The sequence below is a fragment of the Peromyscus leucopus genome, chromosome 3 (genome assembly GCF_004664715.2).
Source record: "Peromyscus leucopus breed LL Stock chromosome 3, UCI_PerLeu_2.1, whole genome shotgun sequence".
Classification (NCBI taxonomy): Eukaryota; Metazoa; Chordata; class Mammalia; order Rodentia; family Cricetidae; genus Peromyscus; species Peromyscus leucopus.
The window spans coordinates 4,554,330-4,581,094 of NC_051065.1; the positions used below are offsets into that span (position 1 = coordinate 4,554,330).

The 26,765-nt window shown below is 39.2% G+C and overlaps 1 protein-coding gene and 1 pseudogene across 14 annotated transcripts in view; one reads left to right on the forward strand and one right to left on the reverse strand.

Annotated features, from left to right (window-relative positions):
* The window catches only part of Cadps2 (calcium dependent secretion activator 2), a 552,385-nt gene that overhangs the window by 428,262 nt on the left and 97,358 nt on the right, over positions 1 to 26,765 (forward strand). For 6 of the 14 annotated variants that reach the window (XM_037203487.1, XM_037203484.1, XM_028872983.2 and 3 more), the window contains exons 16-19: positions 1,044 to 1,167; positions 3,043 to 3,063; positions 20,042 to 20,145; positions 21,780 to 21,788. In XM_037203487.1, the coding sequence (XP_037059382.1) occupies positions 1,044 to 1,167; positions 3,043 to 3,063; positions 20,042 to 20,145; positions 21,780 to 21,788 (258 nt within the window). The remainder of the gene's footprint in view (positions 1 to 1,043; positions 1,168 to 3,042; positions 3,064 to 20,041; positions 20,146 to 21,779; positions 21,789 to 26,765) is intronic. The other 8 variants (XM_037203485.1, XM_028872984.2, XM_028872981.2 and 5 more) reach the window with 3 other exon arrangements.
* LOC114695580 lies at positions 5,405 to 14,534 on the reverse strand (annotated as a pseudogene).

Sequence of the window (26,765 nt, forward strand, 5' to 3'; positions counted from 1 at the left end):
TGGTGCTTGCAGGCTAGAATAAATTCAAGAGTGTACAAACGGTGTGAGAGAATAAAATAATACAGTTTTTAATGGATTTTTTGGTCTCCTTTAGTATTTATTTCAATGTAAGTGACTAATAGGATACTTACCACACTTAAAAAGCACTTTATATTACCATTTTAACATATGTGTCGTCATTTGAATATAAACAAAGCATGGCAATTACATTCAATACATGAAGAAATCATCTAACAATGACTAACAACTTACAAGAGGAGTTGTAATGAAAAGTATGATTGCCTCATTAGAAAGTGTTTAAAATTACCTTTTGAATGTTTTTTATATAACTGTATTTACTCCTTGCCAATAATAAAACATGTTAAAGACAAAGATCCAAGAACGCATGTTAGAAACCCAGCAAAGAATGACCTGTGCCTTCTTTTTGTCCCAAGCTGAAGAAAGTGTCCCTGTGCCTTAGCATTTGACCTCCCATAAAGCATTCATTCCACTAAGGCAAAGAAGTTTCTTTTGTCTTTGTATAGTTCACCACATCATGTTCAGCCGATCACGACGACGATGATTAAAGTTTAATTAGTGATTTTTACAGAGCTCCAAAATTACGCCCCTTCATAGCGAAATGTTTCTTACGATTTTTCACGTATATTCAGAAGAGCTGGGGCTTTTTCCATTAGGACTATACAAGACAAACTTTGTTTATCACTTGTGCCAAGGACTGTAATCCTGATCTGAAACAGCTGCTGTAATGGTGTCCTGGATCCCTGGAGGAAAAGTGACAGTCACACCGAATCCTGGTGACCTGGCCTATGGGAGGTTTTGATGTGCACAAATGAGGCTTAGGCAGGAGGAACCAATACTGAAGGATTAGGTCCCAGTTGTGAAGTGCCGACTCATTACTTCCCACAAGTTACTGAGGACCCCTCCCCCTGCCCAGGAACACTCAAGTCTGGGGCAATTTGTGTCATTTGTTTTGAGAATTCTTTCTATGCCGTGTCTCTCCTCTCTTCTTCCTCGCCCACACCACTTCTCTCTTCTCTCTGTAGGTCTTAATGAAAGACATTGCCACTCCTATCCCCGCAGAGGAGGTGAAGAAAGTGGTCAGAAAATGTCTGGAGAAAGCTGCCTTGATCAATTACACGAGGCTCACAGAGTATGCCAAAATTGAAGGTCAGTGCCCTGAGCAATTGTCGAAGTGGCTGCGAGAGCCAACAATGCCTATTAACTGAATTTTCTCTGAGAAGTCCTTTCCCTCCCTGAACAATCCTGTGCCGTGGCAAAGGGAAATGTCTCATTAAAATCTCAGCTGGCGAACTGAAGCGCTTTTTCCTATTCATTGCTTTAATATGCCTCCTGGGACTCGGCTTGAATGAAAGACCCAGGATCCGCACTAAAGTTGTCCTTTGTTCTTATTTTGAGTTTTCAAGAAACCAAAAGGTGTTTTCGTGGGTTGTATTTTTTGACATTGCTGTAAGTATGTCCGACATTTAAACTGTGGGCTGTGGATTCTTTGCTGACTGGTGTCAGTGTAGCCTTATGTAATTTTATTTTCTGATCTGCACTGCCACTCAGAAGAGGAAGAAACTTGTGGATTGTGGTGAGGGCTGACAGAAGCCGGCAGAACTTCCTGCCGCTTCTAATTGCTTGCTCTATATTGCTACATTTCAAAGACTAGACCTCTTGAGAGGACTGCGTATTTGTCTCTCTTTCTTTGGGTTTTATTCATTAAGGACACTGATATTTTAAATGTTTAGAGACAAATAGATGGGAAGTTGTGGCAGAGTCACGAGATCAGATTTTATTTTCCAGTCCTTTGACAGATGATTTTAAAGCATTAGAGAAGATTTTAAATTATTTGTTCAAATTATCATAAAACTGACTTATATCATGCATGTATCATTACTCGAGAGACAGGAAAAGTTTGTGTCTTGCTAAATGTTTATATCTTAAAATAAGAACATAGTCATCCCGTAGATAAAGTTTGGTAACTTTTAATATTTTAAAATTCTGCTTAGTGAATGGTTGATTTATGAGCTAACTGGTATTAGAATGATTTTTATCAATTTTCAGTCAATGAGAAAGGTAAATGTTGTTCTGTCTTTCCTTTTTTCTCCAAATCTAGACAAGCTCACTAACAAGCATGTGATAACCAACCTCCTGAGTGATTAACAAAAAAGCCATCTCATCACCATAGCAACCAATATTATATCACGAGAGTAACAACATGAAACCTCCTTAGTTACCAGCTTACCATCATTAATTACGATATCATGTTGTGTTAAAGCAAACGCAGTGAACCCTCGGTCATTTGAAGAAAGTGGAAGTTGAACACTTTGGTTTTCACTTTTGAATACTGGTTCATGTAGTTTTCATGTTTGGGACTTTGGGTGTTACGAACATGATTGAAAGAACTGATGCACAAACTGACATTAAAATCTTTCAACTGTCTCAGAGGAAAGGTGTGTGGGAACCTTTAACCATTGTGATATCATTTTGTACAAATCTGTTTCCGATTTAAAAATGGCTGAGGGAAGCTTTTCTTCCTGAGCTCTTCTGGAAATAGTCTTACAGCTATGCAAGAATGCTGAGGACCATAGATGGCATTTCTCTGAGTTGCTCAGTAGTTTATAGTTTTAAAATCCATTGTAAAGGAAACAGAAGGTCTTTTATTTGGCATAGAGAGGTCTGTCCTAAGACCAAATGGAGAGGAAGCAGGGACCGTCCCACTGCCTCCTTTCCTGGAGTCATCTTGAGTTTGATGTGATGATGTTCTAGAAAATGGATCCCAGCAATCCACTCAAGGACTGCCAAGCTGTCTTACTTCAAAAAAATAAAATGTTTGCTCATTCACCGAGGAAAACTTGTATGCTCTTTCAATTTCTACTTCTACTTTTCCTATTTTTATTTTCATTTTTAAAAAGTTTTTTTCTTTTTCTTTTTTTATGTACAGGCCAGACCAAGAACATTTAAAATGATTTGGAAGTAGGAAGACAGGCTAGTTTCCTTTGCTTGCTTAGCCTTAAATTCTCTTTTCTTATATTTTAGGGCCTGCAGAAAAGGAAACAGGTAATGTTTCTGCATGCACATGCTACTATTTCTAATGTCACCACATGTATATTCATTATCATTACAACCAGGTTGGGAAAAAAAAGAGGGGAGGTTATGTCCTCACAGCACTTTCTAAGTGCGCAAAACAGCATTGCTGACCAGAGGTCACTCTGATACATGGTACGTCTGCATGGTTTACTGATCTTATGATATGAAACTCTGTGCAGGTGATGCTTTCCTGCTTCACCTACCTTGAGACCATTCTTCTACTCTCTGTCTTTCCCAGAATTGCAGACCGCTCAGTGGTATTATGTAATATTTGTCTTACTGTACCTGATTTGTTTTGTTAACACAATGCCCTTCTCGTACATGTAGATCACAAAGAGTAAGGGTGAGATATCCTTTTGTCTACATACACTGAATTTGCTGCAAGCCTTTGTCTGTCAGTAGACACTGTTTTCATGACTTGGTTATTGTACATAATGTTGCAGTGAGATGGAAGTACAGATATCTGAAGATTTTTATTTCTGTTCTTTTGGATGAATAACAGACCCTATGGTAGTTCTATTTTTTTTTCATGCTCCTCCATATTGCTTTCCATGGTGTATGTACCAATTTCTATTGGTATCCATAGTATTTAAGCTCTTCCCTTCATGTCCTTGCCTCACTGGTCGTATCAGGCAGTGGGCTTTTTATGAGCATGGTTGTTCAAGAGTAGGTAATATTTCATTATGATTTTACTTGCATTCCCATGAAGATTAGTGACACTGAACATTTTTCATATAAGAAGGAGACCCATTGGCCATTTGTAGGCCTCAATTGATAAATGTCTAATTCAGTTCTTTTGCCCATTTTGATTGAGCTTTAGGGGTTTCTGCTATTGATTAGTTTGGGTGTGTTATGTATTTCAAATGTTAGTCCTCTCTTGGATATATTTTCTCTCATCCACAAGCTGCCTTTTCATTGTGTTGTCTCCTTCCTGCTGGCTGTGTGTGTTGTCTCCTTCCTGCTGGCTGTGTGTGTTGTCTCCTTCCTGCTGGCTGTATGTGTTGTCTTCCTTCCGCTTGGCTTTGACATTTATAAGTAACTCCCTTGTCAGAGAGCACTTGTTTGATCACTTTCACTGGGATACTGAAAATACTTGGATTTTTTTTTTTTTTTTACTACTGTTGCTAATGCTTTGTAGGGAAAATATATGCCATTTTCTCTGAAAGATCAGCAGTAGTTTTATATGAATTCAAGGCGAGAAACCTGAGACCATATTAATGCTATACGTTATGTCTTAAGCGTGGACACTCATCTTATTTGGAAGTAGTTACCAATCCTTGAAGGGTTCTCAAGAACAGAAGTGAGACCCATCTTCCCTCATCACACTGAAAGCTGGCATGAGAGTGAAAAGCAAAATTGCTATTAAATAAAAGGAAGGTGTTCTTAACTCTGAACAGATGAGCAGAGGCTGTGAGATCTCTGTCTTAGGAAATTGTGAGTGAGTGTGTGTGTGTGTGTGTATCTGTCTGTCTGTAGATGGGTATAGTATGGGTGTAGATGTTTCTGAATCTGAAATGCTAAATGTCTTGTTCCTTTTTTTTTTGTACTCTTTACCACAGCTGTAATTAATTTAACTGTGTGTACCATTTTCTGTATACCCCCCCTGTCTCCTCTTCAGACAGAATTGCAGGCAGAATGCTTATTGCCTTGTTCCTCTTGTGTCTAGGCACCTAAGCAGGTGACAGAGTCAGTGTTCTGAACTTTTGTTAATTAGTTTTCATCTGGAAGCAGTGGCGTATGAGACAAGTGGTACACCATACTCACAGATAAATTCTCCTTCCATTTCAAAGCTTGCCTTTCTACTAAGGGCTCTGTCTATTTCCTGGTGAGGTGCAGGAAGCTTTTGCTATTATTTTCTATATCTGAGTCCTGAAAGGTGACAGGTACAAAACACTAGGACACAAAAGGGGGAAGAAAGACACCCTACAGTGGTTACTGACGGCACTCGAGAGAAAGTAAATAATTAGACTACATGAGATTTTATCATCCCCACTCCTTGCAGCCCACACAATATCAGTAGTCTCATGTTCTTTAACAAACTCTTTCAAGATACTTTGTGAGGGCAGCAAAGTGGCTCAGCAGATAAAGACACTTTCTGCCGGGCCTGACAACTTGAGTTCAATTTCCAGAACCTGTATATTTAAATAAGAGAGCAGACTCCCTCGAGTTGTCCAGAGGTTTCCTCACATTTGTTATGTGCACATTTAGAAAATAAATAAATAAATAAATAAACAAACAAATGTTTAAAAAGAACATATTTAAAATATATCATCTAAACCCCTACAATATATAACATGGTTATTCTGAAAACTTTTGTTTTTTGTTTTTTGTTTTTGTTTTTGTTTTTTCTTTTTGCGTGGTGGAGGGCATCAGTCCTTCTTGGCCACGGCCTTCCTCATGGCTGCCAGCACGTTGCTCAGCTCCTCCAGCTGACTTGGCATGGTTGTGCGTGCCAACCCTCTCCTTGATGAACTTGAGCGCACGCTTGCCCTTGGACACCTTGAGCAGCTCCATGGCTTGCCACTTGTAGGACACGAGGCCGCACACCTCCCGGATCATGTCCCGCTTGGTGAGGCGCCACCGGCATCCGCTGTGTCTCCTCTTGCTGACATTCTTCATCACCTTGTGGCCCTTGTTGAGGCCCACGGCTATGGGGTAGCGCAGGGCCGTGGCTGCTGCTCGCTGAGAACTGTTTTTATCCTAATGACTAACAAGAAGTCCAAGAGCATCTATGCCTTTCCTACTTCTGTAGAGTACATAAGTCATCCGTCTAAGACTAGACTCAGTCCTGATCCTCGGCCTTTGGGGCTTAGTTTCTTCTGTGAAATAAGAGATCTCAGTGCACCCTCAGCACCCACGAGCAGAGACACTTATACTGATGCCCCGTGTGGCTGAAGAGAGGAGGAAGAAGAAGAGATCCTTGCCACATACCTCACTGCCTGACAGGACACTTTCCTCCACTCCTGTGTTCTGTCCATTCCACCATTCACCTGGTCAACTCAGCTTCTTTAAGAAAAATAATTCTGTTTAAATTAAATGCTTATATATATATATATAAATTAATAAAAATAAGCATATTCTTTGATTGTAAGTGGATTGACAGAAAGCTGATGAATGTTCTAAATCAATGAAAGATTTTTTTTTTAAATGCATATTCCTTTAGTTGCATTTAGTGGTAGGCCAGGCCAATGAGATTTCCTGGTAAATGACCAGGGTGATTTTTAAAGTGAATAAAAATAAAAATATTAATTTTCTTTCTGTTGATGAATCCTTCAGGAAAAAAAAATCTCTTGAACTGCTTAGGAAAGAAGAAAATTCTGCACAAAATTTCTTATGATTTTGTGATCTATCAATCTGCATGTTCTAGAAGTTTACAAAAATTGAGTATTTTATAGAAGTCACTGAGACTTCAGAAACAAAGTCGTACAGTTATCAAAATTCTGCATATGTGGAAACCCACCTGGTCTCTGAGACCAAGAAATATGTCCTGTTCTTTCTCTACTGGCTGCTGGGCCTCCAAGACTGTCAGACTCAAAATGATAACATTTTTATGCCAACCCCTTTAGCCATGCTGCAAACGCTAATGGTTAGTATTGTTTTATCACTACTTTTCCCAAAATAAAGATACTTACTAACATGAGAAAAAAATTTCTGTGATAGACCTTTCGAAGCAGTTTATATAGTCATCTCACTTACCCCTTACAGTGAAACTTTGTGATGTACATTATTATTGTTGTTATTGCAGAAAAATCAAAAAAGTGGCTGAACAACTTATATAGAGTCACACTTCTTGTAAGTGGGCCAGTAAAACTCATTGTCTGTAAGCCACGGTCCTGTGCTTTCCTCCCTCGCTGTCTCCCTCGTGAAAAGTTTGTATCATTCCATTTTCATTTAGTTAAATTTTTCCACATATATCTCAGTTGTCATGTTCAAAATGCTTACTATTTGTAAGCCGCTTCCAAAACCAGAGGGCACGGTATACTTCCTTCATCGTGCTTACCGTCCTGTAGTGTTAGCGCCATGAGAAGAGGGGTTTGCATTTCGATAACCGATTCATCCCCAGTTTAGAGGGAAGTGCCTGGCCTGGCACGGGCATGGTACCCAGTAAATATTTATTGAATGGACACATGAACTTATGACACAGACAGTTATCTGGATACTTCCAGCAGAAAGAACATCCATAAGCTGGCAAGCTGCCTTGTAAAAGGTCATTCGAACCAATCCCTGAATAATTAAAATATAGGGCGAAAACTAGCCACTTAAAAATAACAGGATTGAAAAATAAACCAGAGTCTCCAGCTCTTATTACAGGAGAGAGAGGGAGCATGGCACCAGTGTGAGATCGGAGAAGGCAGAGGCTACTGCTGCATATTCAATACTGAGCAATCCGCCGTTTCCACTGCTTTATGATCCACCATGCTGCTCAGTCATGGTTCAGGGTTTCTTCTATTATTGGGGATGTTTTTGTTGTCCATTGGTAGCACAAGTGTGTAAGATAACGGGATTGTAGAATCTAGCGATAAGTGGATGAAAACAAATGACCTCATTGGATGTCTTTCCTTCTTGGGCACTGCATGTTTCATTTAAACTGGTAGTTCACTTTGAGCATTCGCAATTTTGGAAAAGCAATTCTTATTTAACTTGGGGGCTATAAAATACTAGCTGTTTAGGTTCATGATTTTTTAGCACTTCATGAGTAATCTGTGGTTTACAATGTATCAAAACCAAATCTTTTAAAAATCTGTTTATTTTTCTTGCTAGTTTTGTGATAGTGAGATTAATTTACTATAATCGAGAATTCATCATGATACTTAAACTTTATCTTCCGAATTGTTTATTCTTTGTAAATTGAATGGCTTGATAATGTAAACTAGGTGTGAATTCCAATGAAAGATTTGGTTTTTTAGTTCAAGGTGCTTCTTATAGACAAGAACAGCAGTAATAGGTGTGCCATTGATCCCTGTGGTACTCTAGAAACTGCTTCATATTGTGACTTACAATATAAGCATGCTTCTTAGAGCTGGCCTTGACATGGTTCTTTTGCATAGATTGGTAAACATGCTGCTTTTGGATCTAGAAATTTGGAGGTGCCTGTCACGGATGGAACAGAACGGAACAGGAGAGGACTCTGTATTGTAAAGACCCATTTCAGCCCTCACGTTGCTAGGTTCTCAGGTCTGAGCCCCAGTGCGCTCATTTCCAGACTTCCAGTTGAATGGCACAGAAATGCTTTCCCAGGAGATGCTGTGCTTACTCTCTTTGAGAGAAGAAGTCGCACTGTGGCACTCCTTACGTCATGAGGATGTGTGTGCCATCTGGGTGGCATTTTAATTTAGCACTACATTGTCAAGCGCTAGTGATAAATAATAAATAAGTAGAGTCTGTTTTGCTTAAGCTCTGTGTGCCAAGAAACAGAGTGTATATTCAAAATAACACCATTGTTGGAAGTGTCTCGTTAGCAGTGAATAGCTTCTTACCAATATTTCTAAGATAATGATAATTTTCTCTCATAAAACTTTGATATGCTGGCTTAAAAACAAGTTTTTTGGTGTTATTTAAAAAATTATTTATAGTAAGTTTAAAAAATTATTTAAAACTTAAAAATAGATGTGACCATGAACTGATGTTTTTTGTGACCTAAATGATAGACACAAAATATGTTTTCCAAAGCATGACAACACTTTGCAGAAAATAAACTATAAACTGAAGACTGCTGAGTCTTTACTCAGTAGAAACCAACAGGTAACTGAGGACTTCCCATCTGACTTTTTGAACACTGTAATAGAAACAACAGGCTCTTTCACACAGTAAAATCTCTGTTTTTAAGTTACCTGCTAATTAGGGTCCACCAATAGATAACACTCTCTGATTCTAGAACAAAAGGAATAAATAATAATTTCTCTGGCATATTTGAGAAAACCATTCAAGTCTGAGTTCTTACTTCCCCAAAGCTTTTAGTAAAGGAAATTCATGTATGCACTATAGAGATTTGGTGGATACACTGGTCTACCTGAAGTGACCACTGGCTAACGGATCACATCACGTTTCCATTAGCTCTAAATGGAGAAACATATGCCACCACTGTTCTGAACCTACACTCAGAGAAAGCAGGAAGGGTGCTGAAGGAATGCAGACTTGGAACAATGGAGTCAGTTGAAGAGTGCAGAACCCTTCCTTTCCTCCCATCACTGAAACTGGATGCATAGTGCAGAGGTGCTAAGAGTGTTACACACCTCATCTCATGTTTCTGCAGTGGACAAATGCACATGCCATGTCCTCACTTGACTTCTCACATAGTTATCTGAGTGTGCAAGAAGCGACTGCTCCGCTGCACGACACAGACTTTCCTTTGTGTTGAAAAACTGAAGCTACACACAGAACACCAAAACTGTGTTAGGAACGAGCAAGTAATACCTTCATTTGCCATTTCTGGTTAGTAATCCTTGCAGCCCCTGCTTATAATGCCTCTAAACATCTTTTGATCCATAGGAATTAATCTGCCTACATTGTAATAGTCTAATTAGTGGGGATACAAATTACACAGCATGGGGTATTCTATAGTTAGTGAGTAGGTGGAGAAAAGTTGAAGTAAACAAACAGGGCAGAATCCTTGTTTACTTCAAATGAGTGAAAGAAAAAGCCAAAGTGAATTAGTATTATGCTTAAATGTAAGCTTTAAAGAAAACAGTCAATCTGGCAGGATTAATGATGTTCAATTCAGTATAAGGATAAAAGCATAATAATAATTATATAGTAATATATAGTATAATATAGTGGATTATATTACCTGATGGAATCAAAGCAATATATGACTATTAGGAAAAAAAATATCTTAGATATCTCAATCATCTTAAGGCACATAACATTTAAATGTCAAATCTAGTTCCTAAGACAGTCTAACCTGGAAAGGAAACATTGTTCATGATAAAAACCCAAGTAATCATCCACTTCAAAGCCAGGTCAGTGTCTTGTAACTGATCCCAATTCCACCCATAGCTTTTTGGATAATTGTTGCTTGATTGTGTATCTCTTCCTCCTGTGAATGGTACCTCTATCTTCTTTCTAGATCTTTCCCTTGTATTTATAAACATAGTATCACCATTCAAAATGCATATCCTGAGCTCTACACCTCTTCAGCTGCTGTCAAAGAATAGTCTTACCCTGCTTTCCCTTTCCTTTACTTCTTACCTCCCAGAAGTGTGGCTTTCAAGCATGCATTGTGCCTGGTGGTAAGACATTTCTACTTCTGCTAAAGTGGGAAGTTAAAAAAAAAAAAAAAAAAAAAAAAAAAAGCAAGAATGCACTGGGTGAGCCATCCCTGCACTCCTCTAGTTTCCAAATTCCCAAGTTTAGATGGTTGCAAGCCAAGGAGATTATTGTCCAAGTGCTGCTGTTTTCAACATAACAAGTTAAAGGTGATTCCTGCTCCACAGGGATTGTAGGAGATCAGTAATAATGGAAAATGGTCATCTGGTAATGTATTGCCTGGTAAAGACTGTCAAAAAAGTTCAAGTTCCTCCCTCCTCAAACTCCCTAAAAGAGGTTTCACCACAGGCTGTCCCATAATCCCATTCTCAATGCCTTCCGAAGAACTTCAGGCCCACCTCCCCTCCCCCTGTGGGGATTTGCTAGGGCTTGGACTGGCACAGGTCTCATGTAGGCTGTCACAAACACTGTGAGTTCATGCATGCAGCTGCCCTGCGGTGTCTCGATGACACTGTTCCCTTTTTCTTAAGTGTCTGGTGGTGAAGAATTAAACTTAGCAGCATGGACATGAGTCACACTCAGGTGACAGCAGGTTTTTCTCCTGTTCCTTCTGCATGATTAGTAAAATTGTCACCAGAGTCTCAAAGGCAAAAATCAAAATTTAGATTGTGGAAGTAGTTTTGATATATAGTCTCTGAAAGGTCTCATGCACCCCCACTGGTCAATGAAATACATTCCAAGAGCCTTTCTGACAATCAACTAACAATAAAATATATATAAAAGTAACTTTCTCAGTAACAACAAGGGAAGGGTGTCTGGGAATTAACTTTACCAAGCATGAAATGTAGACTTTCATAAACCAATATAAAGAATTTGAAACTCAAAGGATTGGATTTAGATTGGAATGTCCTAGGTAGATACATACAGACAATCCATGACCTAGGAAGATAACTTTTAAAGGTAAAAATCTAAATCAGCTTCATAATTCAATCTTTTGTTCATCAAAATTACAGTATTTTTATGAACTCTGAATCTACCTTAAAATCTAAATTTAGACAGAAGGGTGCTGATTAACTAGTTGAACATTTTTTAAAAGTGCTTTTAGCCGGCAGTGGTGGTGCACGCCTTTAATCCCAGCAGAGCCAGGCGGATCTCTGTGAGTTCGAGGCCAGCATGGTCTACAGAGTGAGTTCCAGGAAAGGCGCAAAGCTACACAGACAGAGAAACCCTGTCTCAAAAAAACCAAATCAAACAAATCAAAACAAGTGCTTTTAGGACTTGTCTTACCAGATACAAGTTACAAAAGCATCATGAGAGCCCATGATCAGATGAAGAGAAATGTCAGTCTGTATGAGAGCCTGGGATGCCCCAGCTGAAAGAAATGTGAATGCATATCCCTAGGGAAAGATCGGATGCTTACAACGTGATGACTGAAAAGTGGGTTTCCTGAATGAAACCTTAGTCTCCGGAGAGACTAGGATGCCTGTGTAATAAAAGAAATACTCACCCTACCTCATAAGTATAGCCTCTTCCTTTTAAGTGTCCCACAGTATGATTTTTACCCTTTTAGTCAATCTTCTCCATTTACTTCATACCTAAGCTTGAAACAAACTGCTTTAACTTTCTTTAAAACGTATGGCATATTCTATTTTAGTTCTTTCATTTTTTTTTTTACATAGAAATGGATGAAGCTGCTAGATAATAAATCAGGATACTGAGAATTTACAGAGTTCCTTATAACTGGAAAATTACATTCTTCTAAAAATTAACCTCTGGTAAAGAGGTGCCTTCTGAAAAAGTTCTGATTGAGAACATGAGTGCCACCTGAGACAAGGAGCATTCCTGTAGGGTGTACTCCCCAGCAAGAACTATCCCTCAGCTGGGATGCATGACATTCTGAAAGCTCTTGCTCGAATTTTTCCTCATTCCTCTGAAGATGCATGAAAATCTCATTACAAGCATTCAACACCTGCTTCCTAAAAGGTCTCAAAAAAATATGTCAGTTTGCTCAGCTCACTTGACAGTATGTCACGGATTTGTTGTTGGTTCTTTCTGGTTGTTTTTTTTTTTTTTTTTTTTTTTTTTTTAACTTCCATATGGAATGTGATTCACAGATAAATGCTGTCTTGAAATAACAAGCTTCTCCACTTTCACAAGCAGTTCTGCAGCCTGTCATTCTCCGAGGTCATAACTTGAAAGCACCCGATTGGTAACCCCTTGTTTATTTACTAGCATGTGTCAGCAGGTAAACCAAGTGACATGTAGCAAGGTGGCTCCTGCAGCACCTTGTTAATATGAGCAGCTGAGATGTATTAGGAAGTCGTTTTCCAAACCAGAGTAATGCAAACTGACAGGTTTCTACTTTTCTCTCTGCAGAATTTGTAAGTGCTCAAAACTGGTACAGATAATGTTGTATGGGAAATTAGAAAATATTCCTTACTTACAGAGCATGGCTAAGTAGCCAGAAAGCCAACACTAAACAAAATGGACTAATTGGTGATGTGCTAATAACATACTTCATATAAAAGAGGAAACCTCTGGACTATAGGAAACTTCCACAGCCAGAAGCATTGCTGGAGATGTGTGCTTCTTATGAAACCTTAGACTAATTCACTCTGGAAACTTAGAGACACACATGGTCTCAATAAAACCACGGCTTTAGTAAATGTTCTGATAAGTCATATGCTATAACATAACAGATGGTAAAACATTAGTTTCTGTTTGGGGAGGGCTAGTAATCTTTTTTGTCATATTCTATCATCATCACCCCTTACTTTTGGATTTATTTTGCTTTATATATATGAATGCATTACCTGAGTGCATGCCTCATTGGATGCCCTAGAACTGGGGTGGCAGATGATTGTGAGCCACCATGTGAGTGCTAGGAATTGAACCCAGGTCCTCTGCAAGTGCTCTTAACCACTGAGCCATCTCTTCAGTCCTATTTTAAGGGTTTTAAGCAAAGGAGAAGGTGTAGATATACCTCAAGATTCCTCCTAAAGGAAGTCTCATATAGAATCAATGACTTTTCCTCATTTAAAGACTTCAGATGTTGTGACCAGTCATTCATGGACCACCACATACTGTTGGCTTATGGCAACCACTGTTTTTAGATCATCTGCAGCTGCCAAAGGCATATACCCCAGCTGCCTTCTTTATCACGATCTGCTGTTGACCTAAAAATGAATTTATTCATGTTAAAGCTAATCCAGATAAAGTATTTAATGCAACAGTAATTGTAGACGAATTAGTTCAAAGCACTGTATTATTAGCATAACTAATTTTAAAGCTATATTTGCTGTAACCATGCTTTAATGACAAGGCCATTAAATGAGTTGGTCCCAAAGGGAGTCATGGAAGTAGGAGGCCCACAGGCTTACTGTTTTCAAACAATTAAGGCATCAGTATGCTTACAGATTCTAAGCAACTGTAGGGAAGTCATACCACAGTAGGTTATTTTCATACACAGGATTGCCCAGGTACGAATGGCATTTTATGATAACCATGCAGAAATGCAAACTATATTCAGACTGAAAAAAAAAACTTATCTTTGACCTAAATGATGTCTCTATAAAGATGTAGCCTGATGTCTGGGAAGGTGGCTCAGTGGGGTAAGACACTTTCTATGTAAGTGTAAGTGATCGAGTTCCGGGCTCCGGAACTCACAGAATGCTGATGGTAGTGTGCACCTGTAATCCCAGTGTTCCTATAGTAAGGTGGGAAGTAGAAACTAGAGAATCCCCAGGCACTCACAGGCTAGTTAGCCTGGCATATGTAGCAGTGAACAAGAGACCCACCACAAACAAGTTCAGAGGCAAGGTTTTCCTCTGACTTTTGCTCACATGCCGTATCCTGCTCCTGTCCACACTTACACACACACAAACACACACTTGCAAAGATTGATCTTTTTAAAGGTACAGCTCATTTTCAAACAAGGGAGGAAATTAACTTTGTACAGAGCACCTTTCACTCTAACTCTGTCTTTTGTGAGTGCTGGTAGTTCTGACAGTGCTCTTGAGACCAACAGCAGGAACGTCACCTGGCCACCATTTCAAAATGCAAATTCTCGGGCCTCACCTAAGACAGTGGAATCAGACTCTCTGGAGGTTGGAGCAGTTGTGTTTCAGCAAGGCCTTCAGGTAGTTCTGAAGCATGCTGAGGTAGAACACAGCAGATCTACTGAAGACACTCCATCTGTGGATGTCAGCATTCTGTCTCAGCAGTCCCGGAATCATAACATCATTTAGACTGCAGACAGAATGTCATTGGTGCTACCTTCTCTTTGCTTAGTTGTCTGAGAAGCACCACAGTTATTTTAACAAAAACATGTGAGGTTGAGTCTGAGGACCCTCTCCCACACCTTTGTGAGGTAATCTTCATATTTATCCCCTCTAGAGCACCAGTTTCAGAGGCTACCCCAGAATCATCCAAGTTCTAAAGTGTCAGGCAAGTGGGGGAGGGGTCTTTTGATTAATGGGAAAGAAGGTATCTAATTTCCCACCTTCCTTCCCTCTGGAGGTTAGAAGGCCCCTGAGTATTGGCCAATTTTAAGAGTCCCTGGAGCCCGACTGACCTAGGCTCTGGCACCAGGCCACTCACCACAGGTTGGGCTTTCGAGAGGAGAGGCCAGAAAATGAATAACAACTTTGACTTTTCAACTGCATCATTGCCCAGGAGAAATGTCCTGAGCCAACAAAGAAGGCCTCAGAAGTTAATGGCGTGGAGCAAGTGGCTCATAGGAGCATGTGTGTGTTCAAGACACTTAAAAGTTTCATCAAATTGTGATGAGGTCAAATCATAAAGTTTACCCAGATTATTTATTATTTTGTCAAGTAAATATTTTAAAATAAAGTTTACATCAAAGGCATCATAAATTTCTTTATATTGGATATAGGAAAAGAGAAGTGATCTGACTGGTCTTTTTCTCAGGTGCCTATGCAACCTTCACCATGAACATCATTTCTCATCTACCACTTGGGACCCTGACAAGAAATGGCAGCAAGAGAAACAGCCAGGGAGCACATCCTAGGAGTCCTCATGCTCCTTGAAGTGTTGAATCCTAATTAAAGCATACCACAGCAAAGCAGTCAGTCTGTCTGCTCACAGCATCCCATCTCCCTACCTTTTCCCCAGTGGGATCACTTCTTAAATGTACAGAGGAATAATTAAAAGAATATGCTTTAGGGAGCCAAGGAGTGTTATCATAGAAAATGGAAAATGTTCCAGAATGAAGAATGATTATAGCCAAGAGTAGTGCATTGAAATTCATGAAGGAACCTCTCTACTTTGGGCATATTTGTTTTAAATGTCACTATCTGAAATGTATTACAACAACTGACAACTTCTAGTAAAGCTTGAAGAATATCAGCATTGGTAATGTGGGAGAAATGTTACAAAGAGAGAGGAAGAAAGCATCTTAAAGATGAATTCTAGTCTCAGATATTCAGTGTAGATTTTTAATGGAGCTGTTGATAGCCTTGTTATCTACCAGAGTTCCAACTGTGGAGTGCATTAAACTTCTTGGCTGTAGTCGAAATGGGTGAAAACCAAGGGTGTATACTTATTGTGCTTGATAAAAATGCTATTTATTTAAAGTATTAAGAGTGGTCATTATGTTCAAGGACAAAGTTTCCTTCCTCTCAGTAAACTTTATCTAGGAAGAATAAAATGTTTAAGCAGTTTTCCAGTTTCACCCAGGACCCAGGATGCTTTCAACTTTTTTTTTTTTTTTTTGGTTTAGGACACTATCAAATGTAAAATCTGATTTAACACATTCACATATAAATAAGAACAAGTTGTCTCTCATCTTTTTCCATTATTACATATTGGTGGCTAAGGCTTTGTATTTGTGTATGTGATTCCTACTCAGAGAATTTGTAACGAAAAAGAAGTCAAATTATTGTTCAGAAGATTTTCTTTGTGTTGTTCATTGGTTGGTTGTCCTGGAATTCAAAAAAATTAGACTGCCTCTCCCTCCAAAACAATAGAATTAAAGGCAGGAACCTCCAAGACCATACAAGAAGTGAGATGTATTCATATTCTCCGTCTCTCTGCCTCTCTCTCCAACTTCATGCGTGAGCCCTGCATCCACACCACTTCTACTCTCCCCCCACTCCTCTCGTATCTTCCCCAAATCCCAAATCCATGACATCATCTTCTTTGATTCTTTTTTTTTTTTTTGCATTTTTGATTCTTATCATTATATAGACGTATGTGTATATACATGGTATAAACAACCTACCGAGTCCATTTAGTGTCACTTGTGTGTCCAGGACTGATCACACAAGGACTTGGTTAGAGTTAATTCTTTCCTATTAGTAGCTGTATGACTTTGGAAAGTGGCTTCAATCTTTTAAACCCGACAACAGAACTCCTCATTCCCTAACTTATAGGGTGCCTTTGAGAATGCAGTAAACAATATCCTAAAGTGTGTAGGAAATATAAGTTCCTTGTCTGTGAATTAATTTTGAATTATTTTTTTAAAGATTTATTTATTTATTTATTATGTAGACAGGAGAGGGTGCCAGATCTCATTACAGATGGTTGTGAGCCACCATGTGGGTACTGGGAATTGAACTCAGGACCTCTAGAAGAGCAGTCAGTACTCTTAACCTCTGAGCCATCTCTCCAGCCCCTTGAATTATTTTTTAACGTCTTAAAAAACTGCATTTTGTGTGTGTACAGACACACATACATACATTAAAATCATACATTTCAAAACATAAAACCCAAAAGTTTCCTGGAAATCAGTCTGTAGACTAGGCTAGTCTCAAGCTCAGAAATCCACTTGCCACTTAATCCCAGGTGCTGGGATTAAAGGCAAGTGCCACAATTTCCCATTTTAAAAGTCAAAAGTTTTAGTAAATCTAGATTCTCTAAATTATACGGAAGCTTAAAGACCATCTGATTCAGTGATGGTTAGCATCTTGTGGGCATCGTCAGGACTTAGATTACTATTTGAAAGGGTCCCTTGTGTCTTTTCTTTTCATTCCATTATCCTCTTCCCAGAGCCCACCATACAGGCTTCTCGGAATCTCTGTTACACACAACCACTAAATACATTTTCCTAAAATTCAGTCTTTTCTGAGGTGCTACAACATACTTGCACTGTACCATCTGTCAATAATCTTCCCATCTTACTTAAAGCCACAGTGACAAAGCCAAATTCTCTAGCACATTCTCTAGCCAGGTAAGAGCATACAAGGTCCACATCTTTTTTTCATCATTTTTTAGCTGTTGCATTTCATCTATCTCACCCTGTGAGTTATATACGTTAAAAACAAACAGACAAACAAACAAAAAATGTGACCTAAAAGTGTTAGGGAAATTAATGTGATGAGACTTGGGAAGCACTTGCTTGGTGGTGCCTGACTTGTCAGAGAACCATCATCATTTGTACACATCGTCCCCTACCCTCCTCTCACACACACCATGTCTGCCCTACAGTTATCCTCTCTGGAAACCCCTCTTCATACACATGCTATTCCTCTGTGACCATGCTTCCCTCAAGTCTCTCATCTCATCTGCTTTAACACTTACATGTCTGCTTCCAAACTTTTTAAGACCCTTGTTTTCTTCCTTAAACAGCTTGAAGTGCCTCCACATGGAATAGATTGCCATGCTGAGTCATGAATAACCTTGACCCCACCTTTGTTGAAGAATGTTAAAATGATCTTGAAAGGGATGGATGAATTTGATAGTTGTTATCTAAACATTCTGTGTGTTGTGATTGGAGATGTTGAATTGTTTGAGATCAGGACATGTTAGCTTAAAAAGGGAGAGAAAGAAAAGAAAAAAGACCAGAAAGTCAATGGAAGGAACATTTCTTTGGGAAACAAAGCATGGTGGCTTGTTTCTATAATTCCAGCGCATGAGATAGTAAAGCAAGAAAGAAGATTCTGAGTTTGAGGCCAGCCTAGGATACACAGGCTTTCCATGTCATTCTGGGCTATTTAACAAGAGCCCATCTCAAAATGCAAACAAAAACATTCATTGTAATTGCCGTTCTGATATGCTTACTTCATTTTCTCTACTTCCAATAGATGAGAACATCTCATAGTTGACAGGCTGATACTCCTAAGGAATCACTGTGCTCTTGATCACTGTCAGAGAGAAGCAATGCCTGTCCATCACAGGAGAATTTCGGGTGTGAACCCTGTGCACTTCATGCCATGTCTGACTGACTTATAAGCATAATACAAGTTTAATCAGCAAACACCCAGAAGGCATGTCGCACTGCATTGCTATCTGCTCTTTAAATTAAGACAAGAAAACATTAAAAATTTCTTCCTAATTTAAAGCTGAGATTTGGGGAGAAGTTGAAAGCAAAGATTTGTTTTTGGAAAACATAGTAGATACTGAAGTGGGAGGAAGAGAAGAACTTCATTCTTCTAAAAAAAAAATTAACTTCCCTTCGTTACAGCCTCCCTTCCACAGACATGTGCCACCAAGCTTCACTTCTCAATGGAACAGAGAGATCCATGAATGGAAGGCAGAGTTGCTTCTTGTTGATTTTCTTTGTGTTAGTTTGAGTACATTCCCCATAAACTCATGTACAAGCACCTTGATCTCCAGAGTAGTGGGGAACTTTTAAGGTGTGACACCTAGAAGGAAGTGACTGGACCATGGGACTACCACTCTTAGAGGGGTTAATGCTGTCCTCTCAAATATGGTTTTTCAGAGTTTGCTCTCGAAAGAATGGGTTGTTGCATAGTACAGTGACCTCACGTACATGGTCCTTTGTGCTTACAGCCTTTTTCCTTTCTGGTTCCCTACCACGTTTTAATATGCTAAGAGAACAAACAGATGGAGCCACCCTAACTTGACTTTCAGCTGCCCAAACTGAACAAAATAAAACTCTTATTTTATAAAGCACCCAGTGTCGTGTATTCTGTTATAGCAACACAAAGTGGACTGAGGCAGGCTTGTCTTAAATGTTCCTAGTGAAAGCTGTTCTTCATATGGTTGTGAGACAGTTGTGTCACGTAAGCACCTCTCATTTCTGCCAGTTTGTTGTGTCTTTGAAATAAGCTGTTTTGCCTTCTCTTCTACTGAACTTCGGTAGCTGCACTTAACCTTATGTGTTCTGTCCCTTTACACCAATTTAGCTTAAAGCTAAAGAAACCTTCAGATTCAAAGAAGGCTTCTGCCCTTCCCTAACCTGCTGCCCCCACAGGTGGAAGTGGGCTGAGATGGCAGCAGGCACACAGGGCAGGAAATCAGTTCATTGCCGGCTGTCAGAGTTGTTTTCAGTGACTTTGTTACTTCTTGGGTTTAAAACCAACATGAACTGAGAATTCAGATAGCAACAATAAACCTGGGGCTTGCTAATGCCGGGAGCGACTCATCTGGCGAGAACTGTATTGTATTGATAATACAATGCAGACAGAAGGAAAAGACTGTGCTGTCTGCTCTCTTTGTGTTTCTGACCTTGAGCAGAACTGTAACTTGTTTGTTGCAGAAGTTGAGCATCTAATGTGCTGTTGCACCTGTTAGTTCTTGTACACCAAAAGGCAAAGCACTTGCAGATCTGCGATTGCTTTGTGGGTGAAATATTTTATGCAATCTGGTGAACCGGCTTTTTAAAGACAATGTATTCAATTGTATTCCTTGCATCGCTGATGTCTCAAAAGTGTGCTTCCTTATGCTGTTTCAATACTCCAGTCATCATTACATCTTAGGACATGTCTGGCTTTGTATTTTCAAGGTAACATTATGATTTTTTTTTTTTTTTTAAATACAGAGACCATGAACCAGGCTACTCCTGCCAGGAAGCTGGAAGAGGTTCTTCATCTCGCAGAGCTCTGCATAGAAGTCCTACAACAGAATGAGGAGCATCATGCTGAGGTGATGACTTGTAACTAGAGCATAAAGTTCTTCCAAGTGTTTTGCCATAGTGGGGGCAGAACTGAAAAGGTAGCCCGACTGGAGTCTCAGTCTGCATCTGGCCAAATGTACACATTTCCTGGAAATGTGACTCCTGTATGTTACAGCGTGTGTGTGTGTGTGTGTGTGTGTGTGTGTGTGTGTGTGTGTGTGTGTTATTTCGTATCTGTTTTTGACAACAGTCACATAATAAGGACATGGGAAAGCTTGGGAGACCTGTCCCCAAGATACATAAGCAGTAGTTGGCAGAGCTGGACCACACCCATCTTGGGATGCCAACAAGTTGCTTTCTTGTCCCTGTAACATGATCATTTTGTTTGAAAATATGGGCTAGTGAGCATTAAATGAGAAATTTGTGATAAGCTTTACAATTGAAAAGTTACAATTCACAATTGTGTGACTGCTGACTAATCGTCCCTCTCACATCAAACTTTCTGTATGTTTTCACTAAGTCTTTGATTGTTTTGTTGTTGCTGCTACTCTTGTTTGCCAAGCTTGGAAGGAACTCAGGCCCTTCAATATGTACTCAATGCTCTGCCCCTGAGCCCCATTGCCAGCCAATGTTTTAAAAGTTTTAACTGCATACTACCATTTCCTACATACCTGGAATGTTCTCACACCATCCTGCTTATTCTAAAGACTTAAATTTCTCTTTCTTATGGTTATGAGTTTATATACAAAAGCAATTTCTTGGTTTTGAGTTAAATGGAAAAAATATGCAGAATTAAATAAATACAATAAACTTTGGTGTCCCGACAGTGCTATTGTTTTTGAGGAAGCAGATGTAATGAGCCAAAAGAAAACAGACCAAATACATATGAATTTATAGAATATTTACATTTAATGAAATCTAGTTTTCAAAAAATATGAGAAACTACAGGGTCTATATTTTAAACAAATTCTTGGAAAAGAGTATTCATGGAGCCTTACTATGGGCAACTAAGATTTATTGTATCTGCTTATAAATATGATCATTCAAAACATCTGCTTTTAGCTCACACTGTGGAATCTAGTTTTTAGCTTGCATCTGTCATGTGTGAACTTGTTATGGATATTTTATTTTAAACTGAAGAAACAGCTGCTTCAATAATTTGAAATGAATTCCCAGGAGGATGTTTTCTGGGCTAGCATCACCGCCATGCTACAAAGAAAATGATCATATGATAAAATATAGGTATGTTTCGTCGTCGTCTTTGTCTTGTTCTGAAAGAGATTATCATCAGAGTCCAAGACATTTCTAAATTGTTTTTAATCTGAACAAATATTCTATATCAGTATGTGTGTCAGCTAATACAACTAATATTCCCATACATTTTATGGAAATGAAAATGTAATGTTTTTAATATAGCCAGTGTGGCTACTAAAAATGCTTATGAAAGTATGATGGATCGAGTGCAGTTTTAAATATAGATGCTATTTGTTTTTTAATCCATAACATACAATTGACTTCACTGAAACACTCACAGTACAGAAACATCACTTTGCTCTGTGCTGCAATGAAATAGGAATTATTCTGGTGACTTCTTTATATATACTGTGTAACAAGGTGGCATTTCTCTGTTCTGCTTATGCTCCAAATTCTTGGAATCCCACAGGGAAGAGAGGTGAGTAAAACTGTTTCCTCTTTTTCCAGCATAAGACAACCCCTCGATGTGTCTGTGAAGCAGGACCCATTCTGATGTCACTGTAAAAGTCAGCTTGGCCTTTCCTTGGAATGCAAGACTCTCCTCTGAGTGGGCTAGCCTTTGCTACACTGTTAGGTGTTTAGTTAATAATCACATGCATAATCAATGCCTTACAGCCTAAGCAAAACACTATGCAAGAAATTTGGAAAGCTTGGCTTTTTATTTTCCCTTTCATTGATTTTGTTTTAAATCCTTTTTTTCCTCTTCTATACGGGATCTTCCCTCTGAGCAGTACTAGAGAAAGAATTGGTCTGATTGCAAAGTCATTCCCAGAGTGCGTTTGGTGGACAGCACTCTCCACTGGGGATTCATTTTTCTGGATTCTCAGGCCAGGTTCTTTACCCTGAACTATGCCTCCTCCCTCCGCACTTCAGCTCCTCTGGGGAGGTTAATGCATTTGCCTCAAGGCAGTCTTCAGGTGGCTCTGGTTCCTGCTCTTCTTTCCACTCTGCCTCTTTCTACAGTGCAGTCCACTCAACAGGACTAAGTGGCCATTTCTGTCATCCCACAATCCCTCAGTTAGGCAGGTGTCCAGACATTCAGCTCCTTGTCAGGAACTTCCTTTTAAGGCAGTCCCTCCTCCTCTGGAGGCCTCTTGACCTCTCAGGCTTCTCTTTAAGATACCATGTTTCCTCCCCAGAAAGATTATTTTAGTTCTTTTCCAGCAAAATCTTTAAGGACTTTCTCCACATTTCAGGGAGCCTACTATGTCGCGCCAGAGATTTCAGACAAATGGATGGAGCAGTTCTTCATCGAAAAGCCATTCCCTTTGACAGAACTAGAAAGTCCAATAGCCTCCTGGAGAAGTCACTAGCTCTAATCAGCTACGCGTGCATGCAGATGTGTGCATGTGTGTACGGACCAGAGTTTGACCTCAGGTGTCTTATCCTCCTCAGTCATCCCTACCTTAGTCTTTGAGACAAGGTCTCTCACTGAACCTAGAGCTCACAAATTTAGGCTAGGCTGGCTGACCAGCAAGGTGCAGTGAGCTACATATTTCTACTTCCCTGTTGCCCTTGGCTTTTACATGGATGCTAGCAATCCAAACTTAGGTTGCATGCTTATGCAGAGAGCAGAGACTTGTGAACTGAGCTCTCAACCTAGCTCTTGTTATTGTTTGGGTTTGGGTTGGTTATTTTTTTGTGGTTATACATTTTGTTTTGTAGAGACAGGGTCTTGCTATACAGTCCAGACTGGCCTCTAGCTCATGACAATTTTATCCAGTCTCCAGATTCCAGGCATATGCTACCATGTCTCAGAAAGAGCATAGGCCAGTCTGACCTCAGATGCATATTCCTTCGATTTTATTGCCCTCAGCTTGTTGATTGCTTGTGTGAGTCACCACACATTAGTTTTTGAGTTTGTGTGTATGTGTTTCACTTTTTGAAATGAGATCTCTAATTTGCTATGTAGCGGAGAATGACCTTGAACTTCTGACCACCACCACCACCACCCCACACACACACACACACACACACACAATTCTGGAATTGCAGGTAGGCACTAGCATGCCACTTTTATATGGTGGTCATAATAGAACCCAGGGCTTCTTACATACTAGCTAGGTAAGCAGTCTACCAAATAAGCTAAACCTCCAACCACCTATACCATTTTAATTACTATAGTTCTGACAGTCTAATTTTCAGGTAATGTAATGTCTTGTGCGTTGGGTTTTTTTGTTTGTTTGTTTGTTTTGTTTTTTTTGCTCAGTATTGCTTTGGCCATTGTTTCCAGTTTTTGTTGGGGTTTAATGGTTTGTTGTGTTGCTCTTGTTGATTGTGTGGGTTTTGTAGCTCTATATGAATTTTAGGATTGTTCTTATATATTCTGGCATTAACCCTTTTGCAGATACACAGCACTCAAACATTTTATTTTCTCATAGCCTTGGGTTATCTCTTTACACTCTTAACTGTTATCTTACTGTACATATGATTTTTTTGTTTGATATAATTCATTTGTCTGATTTTGATTTTGCTTTCTATAATTTTCAAGTCTTATCCTAAACCCTTGTCCATTCCAGCATCTGAATCTATTTCCTCAGTTTTCTTCTAGTGTTGGCATAGTTTCTCTCCATAGTTTCACAGTGGCTGGTTTGTGTGTGTGTGTGTGTGTGTGTGTGTGTGTGTGTGTGTGTGTGTGTGTGTTTAATCCATTTTGGGTTGCTTTTTAGAGCTGATGACAGTACAGGAATTCAGCTTCATGTGGATAGCTAGCTTTTTCAGTGCCATTTATTTTCTGTTTATTTTTTCTCCAATGTCTGTTCTTAGTACCTTTGCTGAAGATCAGTTGACTGTGAGTGCAAGTTTTCTTCTAAGAAATCTGTTCTCTTCTATTGGTGCATATTTCTTTACTGTCTGTCAGTTTATTGATTGATTGATTCTATGTGTGCACATGCCAGTGCATGCCAGTGGAGATTGGAGGACAACTGCCCAGAGAAGTTGCCTCTCTCCTTCCACCGTGTCTGTGTCTGGAACTCAGGATTTCAGAGCTGGTGGCCCCTTTACCTGCTGAGCCACCTCACCTGCCCCCTTGTCTCTTTTTCAGGCCAGTACTAAACTGCTTTGATGACTATAACTTAGTATGTTTTGAATTCAAGCAGGATAATACCTCATGCTCTGTCCTTTTTGTCTGCAATTGCTTTGGATACTTAGAGTTTTTTTGTGGTTCCATACGAATTTTAGCAGTTTTTTCATAGTTTGATGAAAAAGGCATAGGCATTCTGAGAGTGATGGCATTAAATATGGAGCTAGCTTTGGGTTATATGAGCATTTTAACATTGTTTCTCCCAATATTTGAATGTCCCAATATATGAATGTGGGATGTCTTTCCAGTTATGTCCTCTTCTTTTTCTATCATTGATGTTTCCATTTTCACTAATTTATTATTTATTCTTATATATTTAATTTTTAAACTTATAAGAACAAAGGTAACATTTTAAAATGACATATTCTGAAGTGTCTTTACCTTTTTATTATTTCAATATTTATGTCTATATTGAAAAATGATTATAAAATTCTATATCAGAAGAACTGAATTAGTTTCAAACTCCAATTAGTCTGACAATAGTTCAGATGTCATTTTTTTTTTTTTTTTTTTTTTTTGAGACAGGGTTTCTCTGTGTAGCGTTGTGCCTTTCTTGGAACTCACTGTGTAGCCCAGGCTGGCCTCGAACTCACAGAGATTCACCTGTCTCTGTCTCCCGAGTGCTGGGATTAAAGACATGCACCACCACTGCCTGGCCAGATGTCATCATATAGTATTATGATCCATTCTACTGGCCCCTTCTAGAATACGGCCTTCTATATTGTTCTCTGTAATTTATGTATGTATATTGTGGGACCAAGAGATACTGAATTGTCCCCAGCGCTTATATAGCCACTCACAAATTATAGCATTGTAGACTAATCTTGTCCTGTGAGATAAAAACAAGCATGCCAAAGTCAAGCTTTCTGTTTTTGCTCAATGTAGAGCGATCCTCCATTTTTGTTTTAAATTATGTAATATGTATTCCAGTGGTAAAAGCAATCAAAAAGCCCCAGACCTCAGATAAATTAGAAAATGTATAAATAAGTCATGTTATAATAAATGTTTATGACAAGAAAAATCAAGGGACAGTAGCAGTGTCATGATATGCAAAGTAGATGATGGATGGATGGATGGATGGATGGATGGATGGATGGATGGATGGATGGATGAGGGACAGCCAGTGTGCCTTGTATAGTTACTTAAGAAAACTATATCATTGTTTTCCTACTTACTAGCTCTTATAAAGTAATAATTATACCATCTGCTCAAAAGAGATTAAGATAACACTTACAAAACTTTTAGAACAGTACTTGGCATTTAGAACCTTTTAAATTCTTATTGGACATTTCTTCTCATTTTAACTTACTTGTTTTTAAGACAGGATCTGACTGTCCTTAAACTCAAATTCTCCTGCTTCAGCCACTCCAGTGATGGGTTACAGGCATGCACCACCATGTATAGCTTGAACATTATTTTTAAAGCACATTGCCTCATTATCTGTATGTGAATTTCAATGTATTTTTGCAATTACTTACAATAACATTCACTTACATTTGTATAGAAAAAAATTTCCATGTTGATTTATTTTCACAATAACCTAGAGGTTAAGAGAAGATATTATTATCAATTTACAGACTAAGAAGTTGAAATCCAGGCAGAAAAGGGGTGTGCTTCTTATTACTCAAGTTTTGCCTCTAAGTTCAGAAGCTCAATGCTTTACAGCATTCATGCTTACCTGCCTCCGTTTTCAACTACTTTGAGTAAAACTGACAAAGTTTTCAAAGTATTATCAACCTGTCACATATAGTTATCATTCAAGACCTATTTATATTTTCCTCTTAAGCATATTGGTAAACTGTTGCCTTCTGCCCCTGTCAAATCACTTACACTAAGTCACGACTTACCATCGGAGACACGACAGATTTAGCATTGCTGTAATGACATTCCATCGGTGCTTTTCTGAGAAGGGTTTCTCCTACCCCCATGGAGACTGTGATGATGTTGAACCCCTGCCACCTCATGAAGTGGAACCCCAGGGAGGAAACAGTCCAAGTACAATCCTCCACTTCCTCCAGTCCAGGTTAGAGCAGCTGCCTCTAGTGGGATGGCAGGAAAAAGGAGGGACAGGTAATGGGACTGATCGTGAGTTCTAACTCTGGTTTTGCTTAGATCTTCAGACAGTGGTTGGGGGCCTTGAGAGATGGCTCAGTGGTTTAAAGCACTTCCTGCTCCTCTAGAGAACCAAAGTTCAATTCCCAGCACCCATGTTAGGTAACTCACAACAGACTATAAGTCTAGTTATAGGGGATCTGATGCCCTCTTCTGGTTTTCATGGGCACCCACATATACCACAAGTGTGGTATACATTCA